Below are 12288 nucleotides of genomic sequence, written 5' to 3' on the forward strand. Positions count from 1 at the left end.
GATAATAAAAAAAACGATACCGATAATTTCCGATATTACATTTTAACGCATTTATCGGCCGATAATATCGGCAGACCGATATTATCGGACATCTCTAGTCATTATATTATAATTTTTTTCTAAATGTAAAAGACTTCCTTGTAGTCTACATCAGTGGTCCCCAACCACCGGTCCGTGCCGGGCCGGAGAGAAACATTAAATCATTTATAAAGGACTGCATTTTCTCCGACTTAACTTTGGCCTGTCCCACCAGACCAGGGGTGTCAAACTTGTTTTCATTGAGGGCCACACCGCAGTCATGGCTGCCATTAGAGGGCTGCTTGTAACAGTAAATAATTGATATATATATATATTTTTTTAAATTAAAAAAAAAAAAATCAACAGTAAATAATTAATGAATTTGCCTATGAATTAAAATATTTGTTAAAAATTTTAAAGTAAAGAGTAAAAAAAAATCTGCCAATTTTACCACTGTTTTTTTACAGAAAAAACTGGCAGCTTAGTTGCCAGTAAAATATCGTACTGTAAAATATATGGTGTTTTGTTTTTCATTATTATTATTTTTACAACATATTTCCGTAAATAGAATGACAGTACTGCTGTTTAATTTTATTTTGGCAACTCCGACACCAAAATAAAATGCGGTACCATAAAACCATCAACCCCGTGGATTTTACAGTAAAAAAAAATAAAGAAAAACTGACAGCTCAGTCGACAGAATTTTACGGTAAAAAAACAAACATTGGTCGTTTTTTTTCCAACTTACAGTAATACGCTGTAAAAAAAAAAAAAACTCCCTAAATTTTACAGTAAAATCTATTGGTAATTTTTATAGTGTACAATTTGATGGATAACTTGCTTTGAAACCATAAGTTAAGCATATATTTAAGTATTTATTTGGATTTTGACCAACAAAGTTAGATATTTGTTGCAATATTGGACACAATTGTTTTCCCTTTAAAACAAAAAAATAACAACCTAATATCTTTAGTAAGAAAATAAGAAAGTAGAGAAAGAAAATATAAGGTATTTTATTGAAACATATTATTTCCAGGCTTTTTCGAGCCATATAAAACGAGGTGGAGCGCCAGATCTGGCCCGCGGGCCTTGAGTTTGACACCCGTGCACTAGACACACCAATGAGCTTGTTTATAGATGTACAATAAAACTCCTCATGGGAAGTCGCCATTTGTTATATTTGTTATAACTTTGTGACATGATACAACGCACATTAATGAACATATCAGACAGATTGTAGCCAAAGGCTGATTAGTGACTTGTATTTTTTTATGCACTTATTCTTGCTGTATTTATCTGGCACAAGTGGAAAGCCGGTCCCTGAAAATAATGCCTACATTAAACCGGTCCATGGTGCAAAAAAGGTTGGGGACCACTGGTCTACATAACATGTAATGGTGGTTCTTTGCTCAAAATGTTGCATAGATGATGTTTTACACATCATCTTCAAGTCACTTTCTGACAGTCGCTTCAAGATGCGCCGTTTTGTGGGCGTGTCTTATTTACGTGGCTCACCTTCGACAGCGTCTTCTCCCCGTCATCTTTGTTGTAGCGGTGTAGCGTGCAAGGACGGGAGTGGAAGATGTGTCAAAAGATGGCGCTAACTGTTTTAATGACATTCACACTTGACTTCAATCAATAACGGAGCAGCATCTCCTCATCCGTGGCTCACTAGTGCAACAACAACAACGCCCGAAATGTGTCCCGTGAAAAACCGTCCGACCGGAACTCTCTAATAACTAAAGTTCCTTGGGTGAATAATGTAAACTCACTACACCGGTATGTTTTAGCGCAGGGGTCACCAACCTTTTTGAAAGCAAGAGCTACTTCTTGGGTACTGATTAATGCGAAGGGCTACCAGTTTGATACACACTTAAATAAATTGCCAAAAATAGCCAATTTGCGCAATTTACCTTTAACTCTATGTTATTATTAATAATTAATGATATTTACACTTAATTGAACGGTTTAAAAGAGGAGAAAACACGAAAAAAATGACAATTAAATTTTGAAACATAGTTTATCTCCAATTTCGACTCTTTAAAATTCAAAATTAAACCGAAAAAAAGAAGAGAAAAACTAGCTAATTCGAATCTTTTTGAAAAAATTTAAAAAATAATTTATGGAACATCATTAGTAATTTTTCCTGATTAAGAATTTTAGAATTTTGATGACATGTTTTAAATAGGTTAAAATCCAATCTACACTTTGTTAGAATATATAACAAATTGGACCAAGCTATATTTCTAACAAAGACAAATCATTATTTCTTGTAGATTTTCCAGAACAACAATTTTAAAAGAAATTCGAAAGACTTTGAAATAAGATTTAAATTTGATTATACAGATTTTCTAGATTTGTCAGAATAATTTTTTTGAATTTTAATCATAATAAGTTTGAAGAAATATTTTACAAATATTCTTCGTCGAAAAAACAGAAGCTAAATTGAAGAATTAAATTAAAATGTATTTATTATTCTTTACAATAAAAAAAATACACATACTTGAACATTGATTTAAATTGTCAGGAAAGAAGAGGAAATAATTTAAAAGGTAAAAAGGTATATGTCATTAAAAATCCTAAAATCCTTTTTAAGGTTGTATATTTTCTCTAAAATTGTCTTTCTGAACGTTATAAGAAGCAAAGTAAAAACAATTATGAATTTATTTAAACAAGTGAAGACCAAGTCTTTAAAATATTTTCTTGGATTTTCAAATTCTATTTGAGTTTTGTCTCTCTTAGAATTAAAATGTTGGGCAAAGCGAGACCAGCTTGCTAGTAAATAAATAAAATTAAAAATAGAGGCAGCTCATTGGTAAGTGCTGCTATTTGAGCTATTTTTAGAACAGGCCAGCGGGCTACTCATCTGGTCCTCACGGGCTACCTGGTGCCCGCGGGCACCGCGTTGGTGACCCCTGTTTTAGCGCTTTCATGGTGAGTTTACTGACAGATATAAGTAAGAACTTTACACTACTTTATATTAGAAATGGCAACAGTGGAGGATGAATGTCACATAACAAGAAGATAGAGAAAAAGAAGAAGCTTATCGACTACGGTGTCGTCATCGACTACAAAGGCGAATGCGCGCAAATTTTTTAGGACTTATGCAGATCCCAAATACAGATCAGCAGGTACCAGAAGGTAAGAAAAGTTGGTTTTGCATAATATTGCGAAACAAAACGCCAGATAATACGTCTTACCTTATACACACAGCATAATAATACTCCTATGTTGAAGCACAGTACAATCCATCAAGCGGTGTGGCTTCATAGCTTACCAAAGTCGCACTACAACATATTGATAGATTTTTTAACGCCGTGTGTAATGTTCTGTATTTTCAATGGAACATATAACATTTTGGTGTTGTTTACTTGAGTCTAGGGATGTCGATAAATGTGTTAAAATGTAATATTGGAAATTATCGTTTTTTTAATTATATGTATCGTTTTTTAAAAAAATGTTTTAAAGTTTTTTTTATTAAATCAACATAAAAAACACAAGATACACTTACAATTAGTGCACCAACCCAAAAAACCTCCCTCCCCCCATTTCTTTCTGTTATCAATATTCTGGTTCCTACATTATATATCAATATATATCAATACAGTCTGCAAGGGATACAGTCCGTAAGCACACATGATTGTGCGTGCTGCTGCTCCACTAATAATACTAACCTTTAACAGTTAATTTTACTCATTTTCATTAATTACTAGTTTCTATGTAACTGTTTTTATATTGTTGTACTTTCTTTTTTATTCAAGAATTTTTTTTAAATTTAGTTATCTTATTTTATTTTATTTTTTTAAAAGTACCTTATCTTCACCATACATGGTTGTCCAAATTAGGCATAATAATGTGTTAATTCCACGACTGCATATATCGGTTGATATCGGTATCGGTTGATATCGGTATCGGTAATTAAAGAGTTGGACACTATCGGAATATCGGATATCGGCAAAAAGCCATTATCGGACATCCCTACTTGAGTCATATTGCAGTCTACACGTATCTCTTATGTGTGACTGCCATCTACTGGTCACACTTATCATTTAACTATGTACCAAATAAAATAGCTTCGAGGATGATGATTCCGTACATTGGGCGCACTGGGTTATAAGGCGCACTGTCGAGTTTTGAGAATTTTAAGTGCGCCTTATAGTCCGAAAAATACGGTACTAGTGTATCCGTTGGTTTTAAAAGTCCAAAATCCCACAATTTGAATTTAAGGCCTTAAAATGTCTAGAATTCTCCTAAAATCTCAGGAGGTCTTAAATACGATTTTAAAGGGTCTTTAAATCTATTACTTTTTTATTGCTTTTGTTTAAAACATGCGTAAACTTCAGCTTTCCTTTAAGTGTTTCGATTTTTGAGGACGCTACAACGTAACTACAAAACGTAACTAAAGTAGTCTGCCTGTGCTGCCCAGTCAGAATTGATTGCGCACCACGAGCTAGCGTGTGTCGTGTTACAGTTTAGCATAGCAGCTGCAGCGGAGAGAAAACTAAACTAAAGCCCGCAGCAAAGTTGAATTACTTGCATAAGGTGGCTGAGTGCAGGTTTCACCATTTTTGGCTCCAGAACGATCCATTTAATGCCTGCTTGAAGCCGGTGGATGGAAACAATTTGGATTAGGACCCGGATGTGGAGCCATCATGGAGGGAAGCGTTTGTAAACGTTGCGGTGAAAGTGAATGGAACGCTAATGTGGAAGTCAAAATCGGGGATAAGTCCGTGTCAAAAAAGTGCTGAAACGCCACAAACAATTGCACAACTATTAAGTATCAACTCACCCTCACAAAGGAGTGTTTTGTGGTTGAAGTGGCGCCAATTGCCGGAGGATATCAATGAGATATACTAGTGAAATTAGCATTACACTGTGGTAGTAGTGGACTCACAGCAGAATTCTCAGATATTATTTTAATTTTTGAATCCAATAATTTCAGGTCAGCTTCTCATGCCTCATCTTTTGATCTGTTGGTGACCATCACAAAAAAAAACATAGTTTAGAGCAGGGGTCACCAACGCGGTGCCCGCGGGCACCAGGTAGCCCGTAAGGACCAGGGGCCGTACTTATCAAGCTTCTTAGAATGACTCCTAAGAAGTCTGCTAAGAGTTGACTTAAGAGTAAATAAATTCTTTGCTGAAAGCTGCACTTAAAAGTTAGTTATCAAGCGTCTTACTCACACTTTCAGCGAAGTGTAGGACTGAATCTTAAGTGTCACACTCAGAGCTGAATTACGACATTACTATGTGCCGTAAACGCAATTTTAGGTGACGTCATTTCTGTGTCCATAGAAATGACCAATCACGGAAGGGAATCCGTTGTCTAAGAATAAAGAAATATCTTGGAAATATTTAAGTGGACAATGGGAGTGTATATTTTGTCAATAAACTACAAAATAATACAAAACAAACTAGTCCCCGCCGGCACTCACGCTACCGCTCCCTCTCTTCTCTCGCCCACACACTCACTGACGTCACTCACCTCACGGCCACACACATACGCTACTGTCATAACATTTTCTTTCCAATTCATTAATTAGGCAACTGATTTGAAACTGGTGTGGGTGGCTCTATATATACTAGCCCACTGCAGACACATGCAGAAATCAACAAGGAATCGAAAAGTATTAAATCTGTGACAAAAATAATATCCGCTCTGTCTAAACGATACCGTTTGATCAGCTGCTCGTCATCAAAAAAACCCAACATTGTTCCGTTCCCTGAACGTTCGCGCACGTCTCTCTCGCCTCAGTGCCATCCCCTGCTGGCAACTCCTAACCACTTAAGACACCTCTGAAGGTCTCTTAAATATTGTGGAGAGTAGGAGTGATTCTTAGACTTAAGAATGTTGATAAAAAGCTTTTATTCTTAAGTTTGAGAGTAGGACTAAATTTCGCAAATTCTCAGGACTTAAGTGTAAAATGGCACTCTAAGAAGCTTGATAAGTACGGCCCCAGATGAGTAGCCCGCTGGCCTGTTCTAAAAATAGCTCAAAGAGCAGCACTTACCAGTGAGCTGCCTCTATTTTTTAAATTTTATTTATCTACTAGCAAGCTGGTCTCGCTTTGCCCGACATTTTTAATTCTAAGAGAGACAAAACTCAAATATAATTTGAAAATCCAAGAAAATATTTTAAAGACTTGGTCTTCACTTGTTTAAATGAATTCATATTTTTTTTTACTTTGCTTCTTATAACTTTCAGAAAGACAATTTTAGAGAAAAAAAATACAACCTTAAAAATTATTTTAGGATTTTTAAACACATATACCTTTTTACCTTTTAAATTCCTTCCTCTTCTTTCCTGACAATTTAAATCAATGTTCAAGTACATTTATTTTTTTTATTGTAAAGAATAATAAATCAATTTTAATTTAATTCTTCATTTTAGCTTCTGTTTTTTCGACGAAGAATATTTGTGAAATATTTCTTCAAACTTATTATGATTAAAATTCAAAAAAAATATTCTGGCAAATCTAGAAAATCTGTAGAATCAAACTTAAATTTTATTTCAAAGTCTTTTGAATTTCTTTTAAAATTTTTGTTCTGGAAAATCTAGAAGAAATAATGATTTGTCTTTGTTAGAAATATAGCGTGGTCCAATTTGTTATATATTCTAACAAAGTGTAGATTGGATTTTAACCTATTTAAAACATGTCATCAAAATTCTAAAATTAATCTTAATCAGGAAAAATTACTAATGATGTTCCATAAATTCTTTTTTTAAAGTTTTTCTCTTCTTTTTTTCGGTTGAATTTTGAATTTTAAAGAGTCGAAATTGAAGATAAAGTATGTTTCAAAATTTAATTGTCATTTTTTTTCGTGTTTTCTCCTCTTTTAAACCGTTCAATTAAGTGTAAATATCATTAATTATTTATAATAACATAGAGTTAAAGGTAAATTGAGCAAATTGGCTATTTCTGGCAATTTATTTAAGTGTTTTTAAACAGGTAGCCCTTCGCATTAATCACTACCCAAGAAGTAGCTCTTGCTTTCAAAAAGGTTGGTGACCCCTGCTTTAGACGTTATGTGCACCACTGTTCCACCTGGTGGCTGCTTGTGGTCAGTGCCACACACCTCACTCCTCAGTGGGCCTTCTCTCTAAGACTGTTGAGTAAATGCATAATATTTGACTTTTTCACACCAAACTAAGTCATTTCAAATTCTTTGTTGGAAGATTTTGTAAATGGTTATTATTTACGTCCTCTCTGCCCCCCCCACAGTTGCCGTGGAAGTCCTTGACCAGTATCATTGAGTATTACTACATGTGGAAGACCACCGACAGATATGTGCAGCAGGTAAAAACGTCATCTTTTCATGTGTTATTGTTGCAAAAAGTCAGTGTTCAAAAACAAGAAGAAAAAAAAAAAAGTTAGGGGCATTTTACTTGAACTAAGCAAAATTATCTGCCAATAGAACAAGAACATTTGGCTTGTCAAGACTTTCCAAAACAAGTCAAATTAGCTAACCTCAATGAACCCAAAAATACCTTAAAATAAGTATATTCTCACTAATAACAAGTGCACTTTTCTTGATAGATAAAACAAATATGAGACCTTTTTGCTCAATATGTTGAAAAATGAAGTAAATGCTAGTGCCATTATCTTGACATAATGATATGCACTCGGCATTACATTTCTTGCATTTTTCCATGGATAACATGACATCATCGCGCCAACTGCGTGCTCTTTCAGTCAATTAGTGCGCAATGAATATATATATATATATATATATTAGGGGTGTGGGAAAAAATCGATTTGAATTCGAATCGCGATTCTCACGTTGTGCGATTCAGAATCGATTCTCATTTTTAAAAAATCTATTTTTTAAATTTATTTATTTATTTTATTAATTTTTTTTATTTTTTTTTATTTTTTTTAAATTAATCAATCCAACAAAACAATACACAGCAATACCATAACAATGCAATCCAATTCCAAAAGCAAACCCGAGCCAGCAACACTCAGAAGTGCAATAAACAGAGCAAATGAGAGGAGACACAAACACCACACAGAACAAACCAAAAGTAGTGAAACAAAAATGAATATTATCAACAACAGTATCAATATTAGTTACAATTTCAACATAGCAGTGATTAAAAATCCCTCATTGACATTATCATTAGACATTTAGTTTATGAGATGCGATGCAAGTGTAAGCCACTCTGACACTATTGTTCATTTTTATATATATATATATATATATATATATATATATATATATATATATATATATATATATATATATATATATATATATATATATATATATATATATATATATATATATATATATATATATATATATATATATATATATATATATATATATATATATATATATATATACCGTTCAAAAGTTTGGGGTCAGCCAAACAATTTTGTGTTTGAGCCTTCATTTCTAAGAACAAGAATAGACTGTCGAGTTTCAGATGAAAGTTCTCTTTTTCTGGCCATTTTGAGCGTTTAATTGACCCCACAAATGTGATGCTCCAGAAATTCAATCTGCTCAAAGGACGGTCAGTTTTGTAGCTTCTGTAACGAGCTAAACTGTTTTCAGATGTGTGAACATGATTGCACAAGGGTTTTCTAATCATCAATTAGCCTTCTGAGCCAATGAGCAAACACATTGTACCATTAGAACACTGGAGTGATAGTTGCTGGAAATGGGCCTCTATACACCTATGTAGATATTGCACCAAAAAGCAGACATTTGCAGCTAGAATAGTCATTTACCACATTAGCAATGTATAGAGTGTATTTCTTTCAAGTTAAGACTAGTTTAAAGTTATCTTCATTGAAAAGTACAGTGATTTTCCTTCAAAAATAAGGACATTTCCATGTGACCCCAAACTTTTGAACGGTAGTGTTTATATTAGGGGTGTAAAAATAATCGGTACAAACCAATTTTAACTTTAGAGATACGAATACATTGTTTGGCGAGCGTCTGGATTGATCTATATATATAGTATGGATCAGTTGATGTCCGGTTGAAAAGTCATGAATCGGTGGCTTGTAGATCTACTACAAAATATGGCTGCTCTAATCTTGCAAGACTTTTGTGATGACGTAATATATATATATATATATATATATATATATATATATATATATATATATATATATATATATATATACATACAGCACAGGCCATTTTCATGACTATTTACATTGTAGATTGTCACATCAAAACTATGAATGAACACATGTGAAGTTATGTACTTGACAAAAAAAGGTGAAATAACTGAAAACATGTTTTATATTCTAGTGTCTTCAAAATAGCCACCCTTTTGCTCTGATTACTGCTTTGCACACTCTTGGCATTCTCTCCATAAGCTTCAAAAGGTAGTCACCTGAAATGGTTTTCCAACAGTTTTGAACCTCTTTCAAATGTACATAAGTATTCAGAACTTTTGCTCGATACTTTGTTGATGGACCGTCGGCAGCATTTACAGCCTCAAGTATTTTTGAATACCATGCCACAAGCTCGGCACACCCATCTTTGGGCAGTTTCGCTATGCCTCTTTTACAGCTTCGCTCAAGATCTATCAGATTGGATAGGAAGCGTTGGTTTTCATCCAGGATGTCTCTGTACATTGCTGCATTCATCTTAGTCTGGTCAGGGAGGTGATGGTCACTCTGTCAGAGCGACAGCATCCCTCTGTGGAGAGAGGAGAAGGAAAACCATCTCTGCAGCAATTCACTAATGAGGTCTGTATGGCATAGCGGCCAGACGGAAGCAATTACTTAGTAAAACATTTTCCAAAAGGCACCTGAAAGACTCTCAGACCATGAGGAACAAAATTCTCTGGTCTGATGAGACAAAGTTTGTTTGGGGCAGGGGTGGGCAATTAGTTATTAATTTTTACCGGGGGCCACATGAGCAACCGGAGCACTGCTGGAGGGCCACACCGACAATATTTCAATTAAATTTTGCTCAAATTAGTTTTGATATACCGTAAGATAAATAATAATAATGATAATTTCATTTAACCTAACTTAACTTTATACAAAAGCAGATTGCTTTTGATGGTTTTATTTTTAACACTGTCTTACACAACACTTCCTGATGTATAATACAATGCAAAAATGTCCATTTCTGTCCCTTTATCCTGCATCCTCTTTAAAAGTCCAACATTTTTCCCCGTCAGATTTGGACAACCATCTGTTGTCACACCTGCCATCTTGTCCCATTTCAGTCCTAACATGTCCAAACACGCATTCACCTGTGTGAACAAGTCATTACCTGTGGTTGTCTCTTTAATTGACTGCATGGCTGCCAGCTCCTCCGTGATTTGAAAGTCTGCAGTTATCCCACGTAAGAAGACGAGCAGCTGGGCGGTGTCGCGTACATCGCAGCTCTCATCCAAAGCCGGCGAAAAACAGTCAAAAGTCGGCCGTTCTGTTCTTCAGCTGAAGCTCCAAGTTTCCAGCGATGGTCTCAACCCGCCTCGTTACAGTGCGTCGGGAGAGTGACACGTTCTCAAATGCGTGTCACGACTTGGTCGCTGCCGTGGTTTGTTCTCCCGTGGTGCAAATGAATTGGACCGGACATGGCGTGCAGGTGAGGACATGTTTAATATTTAAAGCTCAAAAAAGGTATAAACAAAAAGCGCTCACAGCGGAGGTAAAAACTTGACTATGAAAACAAAAGGCGCGCACAAAGGCGAAAGTACAAAACTTGGCTATAAACACAAAACTTACACAAAGGCAGAAACTATGAAGAACAAAACAAAAACACTAACTGGGGCATTAATAAACAAAAACTTACTTGGCATGGAAAGATCAGCATGGACTATGGAAGCGTGGGTAAAAGTTCTCAAGTGAAGAGAAGGTGATGTTGCCAGGAAGACAGCCTGGCAACTGGGAGCTTAAATAGTGACATGATTAGTGACAGCAGGTGCGTGACATGAGGATGTGAACCAGGGAGTGAAAACAAGAACTAAAAAGTTTCCAAAAACCAAGCAAAAATGGCCAAACAAACACATGATCAACACAGGCATGACAATGCGCCCCTCTTCTCCGGGCATATCGGCGCAACAGAGTCCAAAGGCCTCAAGCGGGCCGGACAGGGACGCACAAAGGGCCGGATGTGGCCCGCGGGCCGCCGAATGCCCAGGTCTGCCCTAGAGTGAAGTATGGTCGTGGCTAGGGATGTCCGATAATGGCTTTTTGTCGATATCCGATATTCCGATATTGTCCAACTCTTTAATTACCGATACCGATATCAACCGATATATACAGTCGTGGGATTAACACATTATTATGCCTAATTTGGACAACCAGGTATGGTGAAGATAAGGTACTTTTAAAAATAATAATAAAATAAGATAACTAAATTAAAAACATTTTCTTGAATAAAAAAGAAAGTAAAACAATATAAAAACAGTTACATAGAAACTAGTAATGAATGAAAATGAGTAAAATTAAGTGTTAAAGGTTAGTACTATTAGTGGAGCAGCAGCACGCACAATCATGTGTGCTTACGGACTGTATCCCTTGCAGACTGTATTGATATATAATGTAGGAACCAGAATATTGACAACAGAAAGAAATGGGAGGAGGGAGGTTTTTTGGGTTGGTGCACTAATTGTAAGTGTATCTTGTGTTTTTTATGTTGATTTAATAAAAAAATAATAAAATAAAATTTAAAAAAACGATACAGATAATAAAAAAACCGATACCGATAATTTCCGATATTACATTTTAACGCATTTATCGGCCGATAATATCGGCCTGCCGATATTATCGGCCGATAAATGCGTTAAAATTTAATAATTGTCATGCCTGTGTTGATCATGTGTCTGTTTGGCCATGTTTTGCTTGGTTTTTGGACACTTTTTAGTTCTTGTTTTCACTCCCTTGCTTTGTCACCATAGTAACCATTAGTTTCACCTGGTTCCCATCCTCATGTCACGCACCTGCTGTCACTAATCATGTCACTATTTAAGCTCCCAGTTGCCAGGCTGTCTTCCTGGCAACATCACCTTCTCTTCACTTGAGAACTTTTAGCCACGCTTCCATAGTCGTGGCAGCATCATGCTGTGGGGATGTTCCTCAGTGGCAGGAACTGGGAGACTAGTCAAGATAGAGGGAAAGATGAATGCAGCAATGTATAGAGACATCACGGAGGAAAACCAGCGCTTTCCATCCAACCTGATTGAGCTGCAAAGAGGCATGGTCCAAAGGTCGGTGTGCCAAGCTTGTGGCATCGTATTCAAAGACTTGATGCTGTACTTGGTGCATCAACAAAGTATTGAACAAATGCTGTG

General features: G+C 35.6%; 1 protein-coding gene across 2 annotated transcripts in view; it reads left to right on the forward strand.

The window, feature by feature from the left end:
* Positions 1-12288, forward strand: part of mta1 (metastasis associated 1) — a 161870-nt gene that overhangs the window by 126220 nt on the left and 23362 nt on the right. The window contains exon 7 of one of the 2 annotated variants that reach the window (XM_062040973.1): positions 7241-7315. The exons of the other annotated variant lie outside the window; for it this stretch is intronic. Within the exon in view, the coding sequence (XP_061896957.1) occupies positions 7241-7315 (75 nt within the window). The remainder of the gene's footprint in view (positions 1-7240; positions 7316-12288) is intronic. 2 annotated transcript variants of the gene reach the window in all.

Source organism: Entelurus aequoreus, linkage group LG03, assembly GCF_033978785.1.
Source record: "Entelurus aequoreus isolate RoL-2023_Sb linkage group LG03, RoL_Eaeq_v1.1, whole genome shotgun sequence".
Classification (NCBI taxonomy): domain Eukaryota; kingdom Metazoa; phylum Chordata; class Actinopteri; order Syngnathiformes; family Syngnathidae; genus Entelurus; species Entelurus aequoreus.